Here is a 13,272-nt window from a genome sequence, read left to right as displayed (position 1 = left end):
TTCGCCTGGTGTCTCATCTACACGGAGAGGGAAGGTGACGGTCAGATCCGCACCATCAGTCCCCACCCTTTGTTGTCATGGTTCAACAACTCGGATAGCTGCTATTTCTTCAAGATAACAGGATTGATAAGCCTTTCCAGCAAAATTTCATTTCACAAAAGGCATAAAGATTTTGCTGCAGCAATCGAGAGCGGAGCGCTTAGCTTATGTTTGGCTGGCGCCCTAGCAGGATTCTGGAAAATAAAGTAAATTCAGTGCCATCAGTTTATTGTCTTTCCACTCGGTTTCTCATTCTGTCCACCCAATCGAGCTACGTCGAAGTCGATGAACCCCCCGCTCCGTGGCTGGATTGTGCGTTTTATAGTATATTGAGGCTATGCTATAAGATCGGGGACGCGTGAGTGGGTGACCTCCGTGCATCAGCACGACCTGCTTATCCAATACTTCGTCCGAGACAAAGCGGGCGCCACTGGGGAGGAGGGAATGCATCGGACGCAGCGGCGAGAATCGGGACCGCCACATCTTCCTGCTGAGAGAATATGATCGATCATCAGGAAAACCTTTGGGGGGGACCTTGCCGGTCCAGTGTTCTCGACGATGGGGATAGACACTCATCAGAGGGCGGGTAATCAAGCCAACCCGAACTGCAAGCTGTGCGATCACCACGCGATTCATCTCATTTATGGGAGGTCGCCAATTGCTTATTTTTGTCTTGGTGTCTTGGATGCGCCACTCAGCGACCCTGCGCAATGCGAGTGGGCGGAGGTTGGCGGCTATGGACCATCACGGGAAAGATTGTTACCTGTCTCGTCGGACGATACTCTGGGGAATCATCGGTAGGGAATATCCCGCAGATTGATCGCCTTCCAATGGAACCTTGTCTGCGCAAGCAACGTCGTTCTATTTATTAGAGACTACTTCAGCCTAACGAACCCTGTGATACCGACCCCATCGTTAAAAACATCTGCTTGCATATTCTTTAGCGTTCTGTTCATATGCGGTGACGCGGCTAAGGCTAGTTGTGCTTTGCGAGTGGTTGTCTGATTTGCTACTTGATATTCTACCATCCTGCAGGACGTCAACATAACTCCAATTCATGACCACTGTCAAACCCGGGCCTACGCTCTATTTTTTCATTCCAGCCTCACACCGATGACCACCTCGAAGCATACCCCCCCATTCCAGCTATTGACCCCTACAGATCGGTTTTGCCTCACTCCTTCGAGCACACCCCGCTGCTCAACTTCTCTTCCGTCTGTGCAGGATGTTCAAGTGCTCTCGATCTTACAAAACAATCTCTACCGTTCGAGTCGTCGATCCCGCTCATATGGGGGCCCACTCGTAAATATGTGGATATTGACACACCACCAATCGGTCATGTCACCCATCTCCTTTTGTAAAGGAGATGGGTACCCCTGCCGATGGTCACTGTGAGGGGGAGGTGGTCTGATAGAAGTAGTGTGAAGGCTGCGGATATAGAGCCTTTGTACAATAGAAAACAATTGTAGCCCTAGTTTCTCCCCGGACAACAATTCCTGATTCTACCGTCCATAATGTCTAGTGCTGACGTTTACACGCCTCCCAACCGACCGCGTACCGAAGAGATAATTGATCCTAGTATATGCCCACCTCGAGTCACGTCGAGGCTGGTGTAGCGCACAGTGCCGGGCGTGAACACCAAGAATCAACGAACTAACTAGAGACACAAACCACACCGCATGCTGCAACCCCTGTTTCAAATACACGAACAGGACAGGACAAGCTAGGCTAGAGCATGTTGGAGTAAACCTCGGTCTTGTGGATCTGTGCTTGGCTTTGTGAAGGATGGAAGATGATGTTCCGTGGCACGCGGTGTGATTGTGCCCAGCACCAACTGCTGCATGAGAGCGCGTATAGCCGCTAACTCATCATGTCTTCTAGGCCCTCCAGCGCATCAGCGGTACAAGAATATGATGGAAGAACAAGTTCACGTCCATAAGTCTCAGGGGATTTAGAATGAATTTAGAATGAAGTATGATAACGACTTTCAATCACAAGGGGCGCTTCAGAATGCCGCCCGATCTCATTAAGATTCTGGAGCGATCGAGTTAAATACGCCGTTGGTAGGATGACAACTGGCTGGCAGCGGAGTTTAACATTTTCTTGGATCGCCAAGAGCGCCTCGGAATGCTCTCCGAGTTCATTGGGTCGATCACTCAAGATTCCTAATGAGTCACTCCACAAACTTGGACTGGCCAAGTGCTCCCGGTGATCTACAGACACTGGCGCCAGCTTGCTGCTATTCATCCAACACCATTAGGCCCTGATTTGCTTCAAAATTTTAACGAGTTAGCCAAACCCCAGGTGCAGTGCGATCATGATGGGTGAATGGCAACTAGCTGGTGCCAGAGTTCGGTACCTTCTTCAATCACACTGGGAGCGCTTCGAAGTGTCGTCTTAGCTCATTGAGCGACACGGCAAGACACCCGAGAGATCGAGCCAAATCTAGTTATCCGAAATCATACACCTCGGATTTGGCTCGAACGCTCATAGTTCTGGAGGCGTCACTCCGGAAACTCGGGCGGCATTCCGAGGCTAGGCAGGATACCAGCCTCTATTGGAATAGATTCCGAAGCGCTCCCGGTGATCGAAGAAAGTGGCAAACTCTGGCGCGAGCTAGTTGCCGTTCATCCGCTAGCATACACTTCGCGCTTAGCTCAACTCAATCCACACGTCTCTCAGCAGTCTCGGACAGTATCCCAAGGCCCTCCCCATGATAGAAGAAGTTGCCTGGAGAACAGTGCGCTAGTTTTTTTTACAGAGCCACACTCCCACGGCCCACCCATGGCCTCGCTGTCACGTGGCAGTACGGCAGGGTCTATCATTTTGACTTAAACCCGAAGATCACTGACACCAGACGATACCAACCAGACTACCCACACTTCATGTATAGAAAGTCCCGTATCGACGGGATTGCCACGACATCACGAGGCCGCGGGGTATTATGATAGATTTATCATCATCATTTTGACTTACATGATGTACATTACCTATAGCTACGTGCATACAGTCTATCAACTACGCTCAGTGCCAACATCTGTCCTCAGCTTGTTGCTATTCATCCGGCATCAATTTGGCTAGTTCGCTGAAGGATGTCAAAGCGTCTGAAGTGCGGGACCCAAGACCTTTTGTGCGACGAATTTAGAACTGTGAGTTGGCCCAACTTGGTGCCCAGGACCGTTAAACTAGAATACAAGGGTCCTTACGCGTCGCTTGGGAGTTGTGTGAAGCCCGCGCAGCAGAGCCACGTTGTATCCTGTCGAGTCGCTCGTTTCTTGATGTGCCCCACTCGAGCTATCGTCAGGCGTAATGTCGTGGCCTTCTAGCTGAGCCTTCCTTCCATGCCGTCCTCCATAGCAAACGCTTCCATCCAAAGTCAAAAGCTGCCCAGTTGGCAGCCGAACGCTCTTAGTGCCCTCAGACAGCAATTACACCGTTATTCGGTTACGTTACATTAGTATGTAGTAGCTAAGGGCATATGTTCGCAACTAAGCTCTTGATCGCGAACGCCACATCCAGTGCTTTCAGCAGTGTGGTCCTCAATACTGTTCACGCCACTCTAAATGCTGACCACATGGCATTTAGCTTCTCCCTTGAGCTTTCTCCATTCGCCGTTTATCCTATGATACTGGAAGCCCACGCTGCTGCTGCGTGTTCGTTCCACCGCCAAATTCACCGAACGATATCAACATGACACCCAATTCCGTTCTCAGCTAGTATAACCCTAGCTGTTGGCCGGACGGCCCCATACCTTTGCCCATTATCCCTCATGCAGTGCATCCAAAAGCATCACCGCTGACACTCCCAAAAATGTGACAACTGTCGGACTCTCTTACTAAGCTCCTTGTCATCCTTCTTTTTGACGGTTTTGTCGACCCACATCAGGCCAAACAACAACCCATGGGTCATCCAAAATGACATTCAACGATTTAACGACAACTCCTAACATTGACAACAAATCCGCTCAGTTGCAATCACCTAGGCTCGGCTCACGAACGCCATCGAGAAACATCACGTATAAACACCACCAGGCACTAAGCCTCAAGAAGGCCGTGCACCTTTACTCCGATTCTCTTTCTTTCTTTTTTTTCCTTTTACCTATCAACAACAAATCTACTCATTCGCAATCACCTAATCTCGGCTCACGAACGCCATCGAGAAATATCACGTATAGACACCTAAGCCTCAAGAGGGCCGCGCACCTTTACTCCTCCGGTTCTCCCCTTTTTACCTATCCCCGAAAAAGCAGGGTTTCACCACTTGCAACCTCCCACGAAAAGCCTAGGCTTCCCCACTCCCCCACATATCACAGCCAACCTCGAGTAAGCCGCACTACGTACAACCTCCCCCCCATGTACGTCACGTAACAGACATCTCACCTCATCAATCCTCAATCTCTGTCATCCACCAACATAATATTGATCCCACCAATCCCCTTCGCATCAATCCTCTCACATGTCAACACAGATCAACGCGATGTGCACCAACTCGCTAGCCAGTGAATCCAATCCTGCAATGTGCTCTGTACGCACTTGCCATAAACTTTGTGCTAAACGATGAAACATGTATTCAACTTGCTTTCATGGCCAGAATAAATGCGTGATACATAGTATGAAGAAATGCTGGAACTGGCTCCAAATGTACATGCAAGCAGGCAAACAATGCAAAAATGTTGACTAATTTGGTAGCTAGTAGTAGTAGTAAAAAAAAAAAAACAACAACAACAACAAGGTGTAAGGCAAAATCCAGGTTCGAGAATATGACAATATGAGAATAAATTCGGACAAAAAAGATGGCGATGGACAGAGGACGGGATGAATGACACCAATATTGGGAAAATGAGGAAAGGGAGAAAAAAAAATACCACAAAACAAAACTTGACAATCACGTATAGACACCACCGGGCACTAAGCCTCAAGGAGGCCGCGCACCTTTACTCCGATTCTCTTTCTTTTTCTTCCCCCCCCCTTTTACCTATTCCCGAAAAAAGCACGGTCCCGCCACTTACAACCTCCCACGAAAAACCTAAGCTTTCCCACTTTCCCCACATATCCACCCACGCACAGCCAACCTCGAGTAAGCCGCACTACGTACAGCCTCCCCCCCCTCCTCTTCCGCTTTCCAGGCTCCCGCCCGCCCCATCCATGTACGTCACATAACAGGCATCTCACATCATAAGTTCTCAATCTCCGTCACAGTATTGATCCCACTACTAGCTCCAGCTTCCCATCCCCTTCGTATCAATCCTCTCACGTCCGCCACAGATGTCAACACAGATCAACGCGATATGCGCCACTCGCTGGCCAGTGAATTCAATCCTGCAATTCCCGTTACAGAGTAGCGGGTCTTGAATGCGTAAACTGAATGCCCGTGCAAGAGCAGACTCCTCCCCAGCTAATTGGAGTCAAGTTTCGGATATGTTACTCATTCCGACGGTGGGCACAACTATTACATAAGTCACCATCGTTATGTTGGTTTGTTTTTCGTCGAGACCGACCGAATGCACTGAAACCGGCCGGGTCGACATTCGCGCTCCAGCTGGGTCCGTGGCCCGCCACACCCGGTGACACAATTTGGTGTGGAAGCAAGTGGAAGCAGAGAAATACACACAACATTGAAGTAAAGGGAGAGGTTGGGTGGAATGTGAAAACCATTAGGCCACCAAGGAAATGTGCTGAATGTGCCGAGTGTACCGCAACATCTCGAGAGCTTCAGACAGCTCTTGAACTGCATTTGGCTTGAGCGAAATCGGTTCAGGTTCTCGAAAGAGAAGCTCCCGTACATGGTCTATGGCGCCAGATGAATGAAGAACCCATGCACAGGTTGCATGCAGGACGATGAGACGTGGGTCAGGAGGATGGATGACCTGATCATCTTCGGTTTTAGCCTCTTTGAAGTTGACAATTGGTCGAATTCCAAATTCATTTAACATATTGATGCCCCCAGAGTGCTGTGGAACGTAAACATTGGGAATGATGACGTTCTCATCATCCTAGATAACAAGTCAATCCAAGAAACAAGGGTAAAAAGTGACAAAGAAACGTACTAGAGCTGGCACTAACCACAGGTCGAGGCTGTCGAACTGCTTGTGCGGTGTATCCGATGCTGTGAATGCATTCAACGGACTGTTCAGACAATGATCCCCAAGCATCTGGATGGAGGAAAAACCTCCAAACCGCTCGATCAATGCCGCTGCCTTCTTTGCCCACTCGAGCTAAATTAATCAGATAAGGAGATTACAGAGACCATGAGGCACGGAAAAAAAACCGACCTTTGTTCCCGATTCTGACTGGCAATCGATGTCCTCCGATAGAGACTTACTGACAATGTGAGCGACATATGTCTCACTGGCCTTGGGTTTTGTTCCCTCTACACCCATTTCCATTTTAGCCACATTGACTCGCTGTCCTGCCACTTTGAATTCCCCCGGTGTATGATGCACAAAAGACTTATCCAAAAGACCAGTGAAGACACAGCGATTATCATCACGAAGCAAGATCTAACCGAATGCATCGATGAGGGAATAAGAACAAGTCAGCAAAACATACTCACGAGCGGCCTCAGCCTGCTATCGGGGATCGAGGACCGTTGGAGCATAGGAGCCACCCTCTCCTCTGCTTGCCCGAAGGAATCTATGGGACTCTGACTCATTGACAGTGAAGGTGTGGGGCCTTTGGGATTGTAAACTAGGGAATAGCAAGTCAAAGGCTGCTGGAAATGAAAAAAAAACTGCTTCACAAAGAACTCACATAAGTACACGAGTTAGCCCAAAAAGGTACAAATGGGCGAGCCCAGCCAATTTCTCTGCTTGTTCGTGCACTCGATGATCTCACGGGTCAATGCGTCACGCCCTTGCTCATTGGGAGTCCCGAGCAAACAATATCCGAGGAAACGTGCAACTAGGCGTGCGTGGACTGAACGTTTGGACACTGTGATGCACTCCTTCTGCTTCTGAAGCTCAGGCACACATGGACATCCCATCCATCCAACCGCTCTAGGGAAAGGCATTGCCTATATGCTTCCCATTGTTTGGGGCTCGTCAGTTTTGGCTCTCGAGGTAGAGCCCGTCCACGATGAGGACCGAATTCCATGGCGTTGCCCAACCGTGAACACAATAACACACAATAAATTCGGCCGACTTCGCCGTATATAATTCCCGCTTACTCTGGAGTGGGTCTTGAATATCACTGCGTTCAGAGGGACAATTATTCCTGGGCTGAAATACTATACTTGCTTTCATGGCTAGAATAAATGCGTGATACATAGTACGATGAAGAAAAAAAAAAGAACTCCCTTGCCGGAACTGGCTCCAAATGTACATGCAAGCAGGCAAAACAATGCAAAAAAATGTTGTTCATCGATGACTAATTTGGTGGCCAGTAGTAGTAGTAAAAAAAAAAAAAACAGACAAGGTGTAAGGCAAAATCCAGGTTCGAGAATATGACAATATGAGAATAAATTCGGACAAAAAAGATGGCGATGGGCAGAGGACGGGATGAATGACGCCAATATTGGGAAAATGAGAAAAAGGAGAAAAAAAAAAATACCACAAAACAAAACTTGACAAACAAAGCAATTGTGTCAATATTGTCCACGTTACGAAGGTGTCCGAGTCACAAGGTCCAGAAAGATCACACAAGAAAGCGAGAATCATTCTGCGAAGAGATAGTGTGGCGAGAGTGGGAAACAAAATGGGAAAGGGAGGGGGGGGGGGAAGAGAGAGAAAAAGATGGCATGCTGCGATGAATAGTGGATAGATCGATGTAAACAGAGACATAACAGGGGGGGGGGCAAATTAGAGGAGTCATGACCCAAAAATTGAAAAAAGACCTCCGGAAGATGACGACGCCAACTTCGCCGCCTCGACGCGACGTGACGCGATGCAACCCAAGCAAGCAAGCAAGCAGCGCAAAGGCGCGCTAAAAAAAAAAAAAACGTACGTTACGGAATGGAACGCCCATTCCATTTCGCAAAACACAACAACTCCTCATTCCTCTTCTCCTCCGTACCCATCCTCAAAAACATCTTCATCCTCCTCAGGACCACCCACACTGAAGATGATCCTCCTCCCACTCCTACCCACCGAATTGGCGGAAGAACTAGACATCGTACTCGCATCGCTCTTTCTCTGCATTGAAAAAAATTTTAAATAAAACCCGAATCTGAATACGGAACGATGAGAAAAAAACTCACCCTATGAGCGTACTCTCCTTCCGATGGATCACTCCCTTCGCTCACAGGCTCATCTGCAACGCCACCACCACCCGAAACCGCAGTCTTCGCCAAAGGTGTAAACCCAAACGCAAACCCAGAACGAGCATAACAATGTCCCGACGTTCTTCTAGGATTCTTACACCCATCGTACTGATGCTGTTGATACTGACTCGGATGAGAATGGGACTGGGCTCGTAAGTGCGAGGAAGTCTGGGTACGGGCGGTAGGAGTGGAAGTGGAGGTGGAGGTGGTGAGGTGAAGTTTGGAAGGAGATGAAGTTGAGCGAGATGCTGGACTCAAACGGGTGTTTGCTAACATAGGGGCGGAGGTCGTCACCGCTGTTGGAGAAGGATTATCTTTCGAGAGAGAGTCGAAAAGCTAGAGCGAGATGGGTTAGCATGAGTGGTATTCAAACAATAGAAAGGGGATACGAAAAAGGCCTCCAAGGAAGGAAAGGATCGCGTTAAGTACGAGCAAAAGAAAGCTTACCATCTCTTCTCTGACTTTCTCGTCCCATCTACTACTCGTCCTCGCCACCACCACCGCACATCGATCTGGAGTCATATACGGCAAAAGGTTTAAATCTTGGCTGATAGAAGGTAATGCTGTTATTTTTGTACGGCCTGAGCGGGAAGAAGAAGAGGAGTAGGTTCTAGGACGAGTTGTTGTCGTTTCGATGGTGGTGGTGGTGGTTCCTGTGGGGTTAGCGGTGGCGGGGGAATGAGGGGGAGATGGTCCGGAGGCGAGCGAGATGAAAGAGGATGAAGGGGAGAGAGGAGATGAAGGAGAAGGTTGTTGGAGGAAGACAGACGTTTGAGAAGGTTGGTGTTGGTGTCGTTGTATTGTCGGTGACGTCGATCCCGAAGTCGATTGATGATCCGGGGAGGTTGTATTCATTCTCTTCTTAGAAGAGGCAGCTGGCGATTGTGAGCGAGATGGTGATGGTGGGATAGAAACCGACATGACGATCGTCGTGGATTGAGAGGAAGAAGAAGAGGAAGAAGTCAAGGTGAATGCTTTGGAAGGAACAGGGACGGATGGGAGATGAGTGCAAGTTGGCATGTGCATAAGGAAATATTTTATTTAGACCCCCAACACGGACTTTGTGATTCTCTCAGGCTTTGATTGTGTGGCGAGGCCGTGAGTATTGTGGGCGGTATTAGTTACAGTTTATCGCGTGAGTTATCCCGTGGGGGTTGTGGAGATGAGCGTATTTGGAGTAAGTTGTGGGTAAGCGGGTGGTTTCTTGCCAAGGTTATATGGAGATGTGATATGTGAGACAAGAAAGCAGGCAAATAGGAATAGGATCGTCAAGCTCAAGTAAAAACGAGAAGGAAAGCAAAGCGCAAGAGGGCTCGTCCAGGTACCGCTGAGCTCAGGTTATTGTTTTATTGTATCGTGGATCCTCCTCGATCGATCCTTCCCGATAGTCTTAGCACAGGTTATAACCCAAGTGCAGACCTGTTTTTCTTCCTGCGAAGAGAAAGGTGAAGGTGAAGGGAGGAATGATGCAGGACAACGGTGAGGGATGGGATATATATATGCCATACTTGTGAAACGGAGAGTGGACAGTAAAGAGAAATGAAGGGGGGACCAGGTAAACGACCTAATACAAACATATTACCCGGTTTTAATTTATTCGTATTTTCAGCTGATCACATTCAATTGTATCTTAAATCCCCCTTTTCAGGTGCAACTCCATCTGCGGTGCTAGTTCTCCCCTCCGCTCACCTGTCCGGACCACCTTGTCAACGCTCACTTTCGCTTTCCAGGCGAGATGTATGTAGAAAGGTAATAGGAAAGGTAATAGCAGTAAAACAACTCGTTCCGACACATAGATATAAATGGAAACGTTCCAGAACGTCTCAGGTTCCATTCATATTTCTGATTGGTCACCCTAATCCACGTAAGAGCACAGTGTTCAAGAGTGGAGCTAATGATCTTCTCTTCAGCTACATAGGCACATTAATACGTACAGCTTCCCTTCCCACCAGCGCAATCATCTCTCCGAGCCTAGTACCTGAACCTGCTGCACTCCGTAGTGCGGTCCAGGCCAAGGTGAATATCATAGCCCACAAGCCCATATTACCTGTTGTTGTAAGATCAAGACATTCAATCTCGAATTAACTATCTCACTAACCCAGATCGGGTCCATCGCGAATTTGTCTGTAAAACTCACCACTTGATCCAGGCCTAGCCTCAACGATCTCCTCTGCATGCGAGATTACTACGTACGAAGTCCATGTGGTTCGATCAATTCGCGTATCAAGCGCAAACTCATGCACAAGCGTTGATACGCTCCTTATTTACATATCCGGCTTGCGCCGCGACCTTGCTTTCCTCTTTCAACTTTGAAAAATGATTCTTCCATTCTATCCATCGATGCGCGATATGTGCCGCCTACCAGGATAGGAGGAGTCTGACCCGCTCTCTACAATCGCACTATACAGCAATGTTCCACATGACTTTTTGGGTATCCATGTTGACTTGCACTAGGGCCGGCCGTACTGAACGCATTTCCCGGGCTTCCTCAGGCTATATGCGGTGCGCGGCAACGGACCCGTAACGCCCTCATTTTCCCCAGATATTGTTGTTATGCGCGGTCTAGACCAATTAATCGTACAATTGGACGTTTCACGGAGCCTCTCAGTATTACAAGACATTCGCTAGACGGCTTTCCTGCTAAATACCCAACGCGGCACATGCAACAACATCATTTGTCTTACTGAGTTATATATACACATATCATATCTGTGATGTTCTCCCGTCCCGGCTCCATGACGAACGTCTATATACGTCCTCCGGCAAATCACCCGTAGCAGAGTGACTCTGGCACCTTTAGCCAGTAAAGTATATGCAAACCATACCCAGTGACCAGCAAATCAAGCGCGATCTTCATACATTCATCTTATCCGCCCACTTCCGATCTCTCTGTCGCACTGCATGGCACATGCACAACATCTTCCTCGCCGAATGTCCATCATGATTCGCCGTCCATTTCCAGTCACTTTCTCTTCCCCAATGCACCCAACGTACGGCTGAACATAAACAGCATTATCACGAGTACAAGTGTTGTACTGTATATATGAAGCAGGTTGCAAAGCTGGGTCCATCAGGCATGACCACTTACATTCGTCTATCAATTAATTGCAAAGTGACTCACCATCGATATTATACGTAAATGATCGACCAGCGTCTCTCTCTCTTCCCTGGGCCCTGGCTTCTCAATTGTACTTACCGACTTAGGTCACTTTCCTCATTAGCCACTTGCTACAGTCAACACCAGGCCGCGTGCCGCCCCTAACCATCAGGCCTCGCGCTACATAATATCAAAATTACGCCCATGTCCACGGAGAACTTGTATGTGCTTACCCTTCTACAGCTGAGGGTTCCCCGTTCAGCGAGATCAGCTGTTTGAGCTATGGGATGAGCTGAGGTTTAGCCGGTGGTTACTAATACCGGGGAATAATTTACTTAGGAGAGGCGGGCCGATTGAACCGGTTGCCGGTTGTTGCTGGTCTTGCCCATGCTCGTGCAATTCGATGCGTGCGGTTGGGGTCGGAATGCGAGTGAATACCGAGTTATAGCTCCATACACATATCTATGCGCACGTCGTATTGCCTCGGTGAATCCATGGCCGAGGCCCTGTGGAGTGATATTAATCGTACACGGGGCTTCGAAGCCATGGGATGTCGATTCGGCGCAATTATAGAGCCTAACATTTCAAGCTGAGCGTATGTGAATTCGTGTAATACAAATAACATTTTTGGGGTTGCTTGCCCAGTATACGACTCACACAATGTCATATTGACCAAAGGTTCTAGAACTTCCCTATACAGACTGATATCTATCTCCGCTCCGGTACATATTTCTTAGCTTCGCCTTCCCTTCCAAGACGCACAAAGAAGATAAGACGGACGAATGAACTTTCCCCACTTGGAATCGTTATGGATCTAGAACCCACGTAGAGTCGAGGTTCCCAATCTCGATCTCGCGAGTGGCTACATACTACTCCGAATGAATCGCGACCTTATATTTCTTTCAGATCTTTCATAGAACGTACGTACGATCCAACGGAGTCATGTATCTGTGGTCCATGACGTTTGATACGACGGAGATATGCAAGGATGCTCATCTCCGAAGGTATGATCAATCAATCATGGCTATGAAGGTGATGGATGATATTGTGGTTGTGGTTGGGCTGGGTTTAGTTGCTCTGGGTTTTAATGTGAGATTAACCGATATGAAGGGCACAAGGGCACACGAAGAAAACACACAGCACGATCGTCCAGCGCAGAGCACTAGCCAATATTAGAGTGTGTTATTCCAGAACTTGCGACTGCAGGTGTGGCCGGCGTTCGTTGTACTGCTACCCTAAGGACGGCGATTAAAGGAAGGGTTTGAAGATCCATAGTGACGCTCGTTATCGCGGATCAGGGACGACGCCCGCAAGGAGTTAACACCATGATCGGGGCTAGATCGCGTGTGTCGTATCCACTAGGGAATCGTGGCTGATCGAAGGAAATTTGGTTACTACGCACTGGGACATAGTGATTGTATTGCAGAAAGAAACTTGATTTGGCGGTGTGATACAAACAAGGGCCGACTCCCTAAACATCTACCACGAGCCTAGACCCTTGACCGGGAAAACGGGGCGAAGAATATGAATGTGTTCGAACCTGATTGTTCTGAAGCAACCGAGCCAGCTAGCAATCGAGATACTTGTTCTCGACCTAAAACACTAGCCCATCTATTCTCCCAGGCCCGCCTATGCAGAGGTTCTAGAACGAGGCTCGAGCCGTGGGTACTGATGATGGTGGGAGTAATGAAGACTAGAGTCTGCTGGGGCAGCCAAAAGTGTCCGTGTGGCGATGCCTGATGTGAGCGTGATTAAGAGGTCCCCTGCGAAGAATATTTTAATTCCAACACATTATTATTATTATTATTATATTAAGTAATAATCACCTTAGGCAAGTTGCATAGGTCAGGATGTTGTCGAGGTAGACTACCACAGAAACA

At 48.4% G+C, this 13,272-nt stretch overlaps 5 protein-coding genes across 5 annotated transcripts; 1 reads left to right on the top strand and 4 right to left on the bottom strand.

Annotated features, from left to right (window-relative positions):
• Positions 1–3,843: 3,843 nt before the first annotated feature.
• Positions 3,844–4,497, top strand: EI90DRAFT_443913 (uncharacterized protein). The gene has a single exon (XM_039067622.1). The coding sequence runs from the start codon at positions 3,954–3,956 to the stop codon at positions 4,404–4,406; it is 453 nt and encodes a 150-aa protein (XP_038918133.1). The 5' UTR covers positions 3,844–3,953; the 3' UTR covers positions 4,407–4,497.
• Positions 4,498–5,445: 948 nt separating this feature from the next.
• On the bottom strand, positions 5,446–6,915 carry EI90DRAFT_443897 (uncharacterized protein). The gene is made up of 5 exons (XM_039067621.1): positions 6,789–6,915; positions 6,592–6,725; positions 6,311–6,538; positions 6,086–6,253; positions 5,446–6,031 (listed from the first exon to the last, which is right to left on the bottom strand). Exons 2-5 carry the CDS (start codon positions 6,688–6,690, stop codon positions 5,693–5,695), a joined length of 834 nt encoding a protein of 277 aa, XP_038918132.1. The 5' UTR covers positions 6,691–6,725; positions 6,789–6,915; the 3' UTR covers positions 5,446–5,692.
• Positions 6,606–7,137, bottom strand: EI90DRAFT_443876 (uncharacterized protein). The gene is made up of 2 exons (XM_039067620.1): positions 6,789–7,137; positions 6,606–6,725 (listed from the first exon to the last, which is right to left on the bottom strand). The coding sequence occupies exon 1, from the start codon at positions 7,045–7,047 to the stop codon at positions 6,802–6,804; it is 246 nt and encodes an 81-aa protein (XP_038918131.1). The 5' UTR covers positions 7,048–7,137; the 3' UTR covers positions 6,606–6,725; positions 6,789–6,801.
• Positions 7,138–7,250: 113 nt separating this feature from the next.
• Positions 7,251–8,120, bottom strand: EI90DRAFT_3049580 (uncharacterized protein; the record flags this gene model as incomplete). The annotated part of the gene is given in 2 exon segments (XM_039059700.1): positions 7,251–7,488; positions 7,507–8,120. A coding segment is annotated over 1 exon segment (237 nt), but the record flags the coding sequence as incomplete, so codon positions are not given.
• Positions 7,954–9,156, bottom strand: EI90DRAFT_3049577 (uncharacterized protein). Its single transcript, XM_039059699.1, has 3 exons — positions 8,743–9,156; positions 8,233–8,631; positions 7,954–8,167 (listed from the first exon to the last, which is right to left on the bottom strand). The coding sequence occupies exons 1-3, from the start codon at positions 9,148–9,150 to the stop codon at positions 8,027–8,029; spliced, it is 948 nt and encodes a 315-aa protein (XP_038918129.1). The 5' UTR covers positions 9,151–9,156; the 3' UTR covers positions 7,954–8,026.
• Positions 9,157–13,272: the final 4,116 nt, after the last annotated feature.

The sequence above is a fragment of the Cantharellus anzutake genome (assembly GCF_015039405.1).
Source record: "Cantharellus anzutake strain C23 chromosome Unknown EI90scaffold_15, whole genome shotgun sequence".
Classification (NCBI taxonomy): domain Eukaryota; kingdom Fungi; phylum Basidiomycota; class Agaricomycetes; order Cantharellales; family Hydnaceae; genus Cantharellus; species Cantharellus anzutake.
This window is presented reverse-complemented; position numbering and strand designations above follow the sequence as displayed.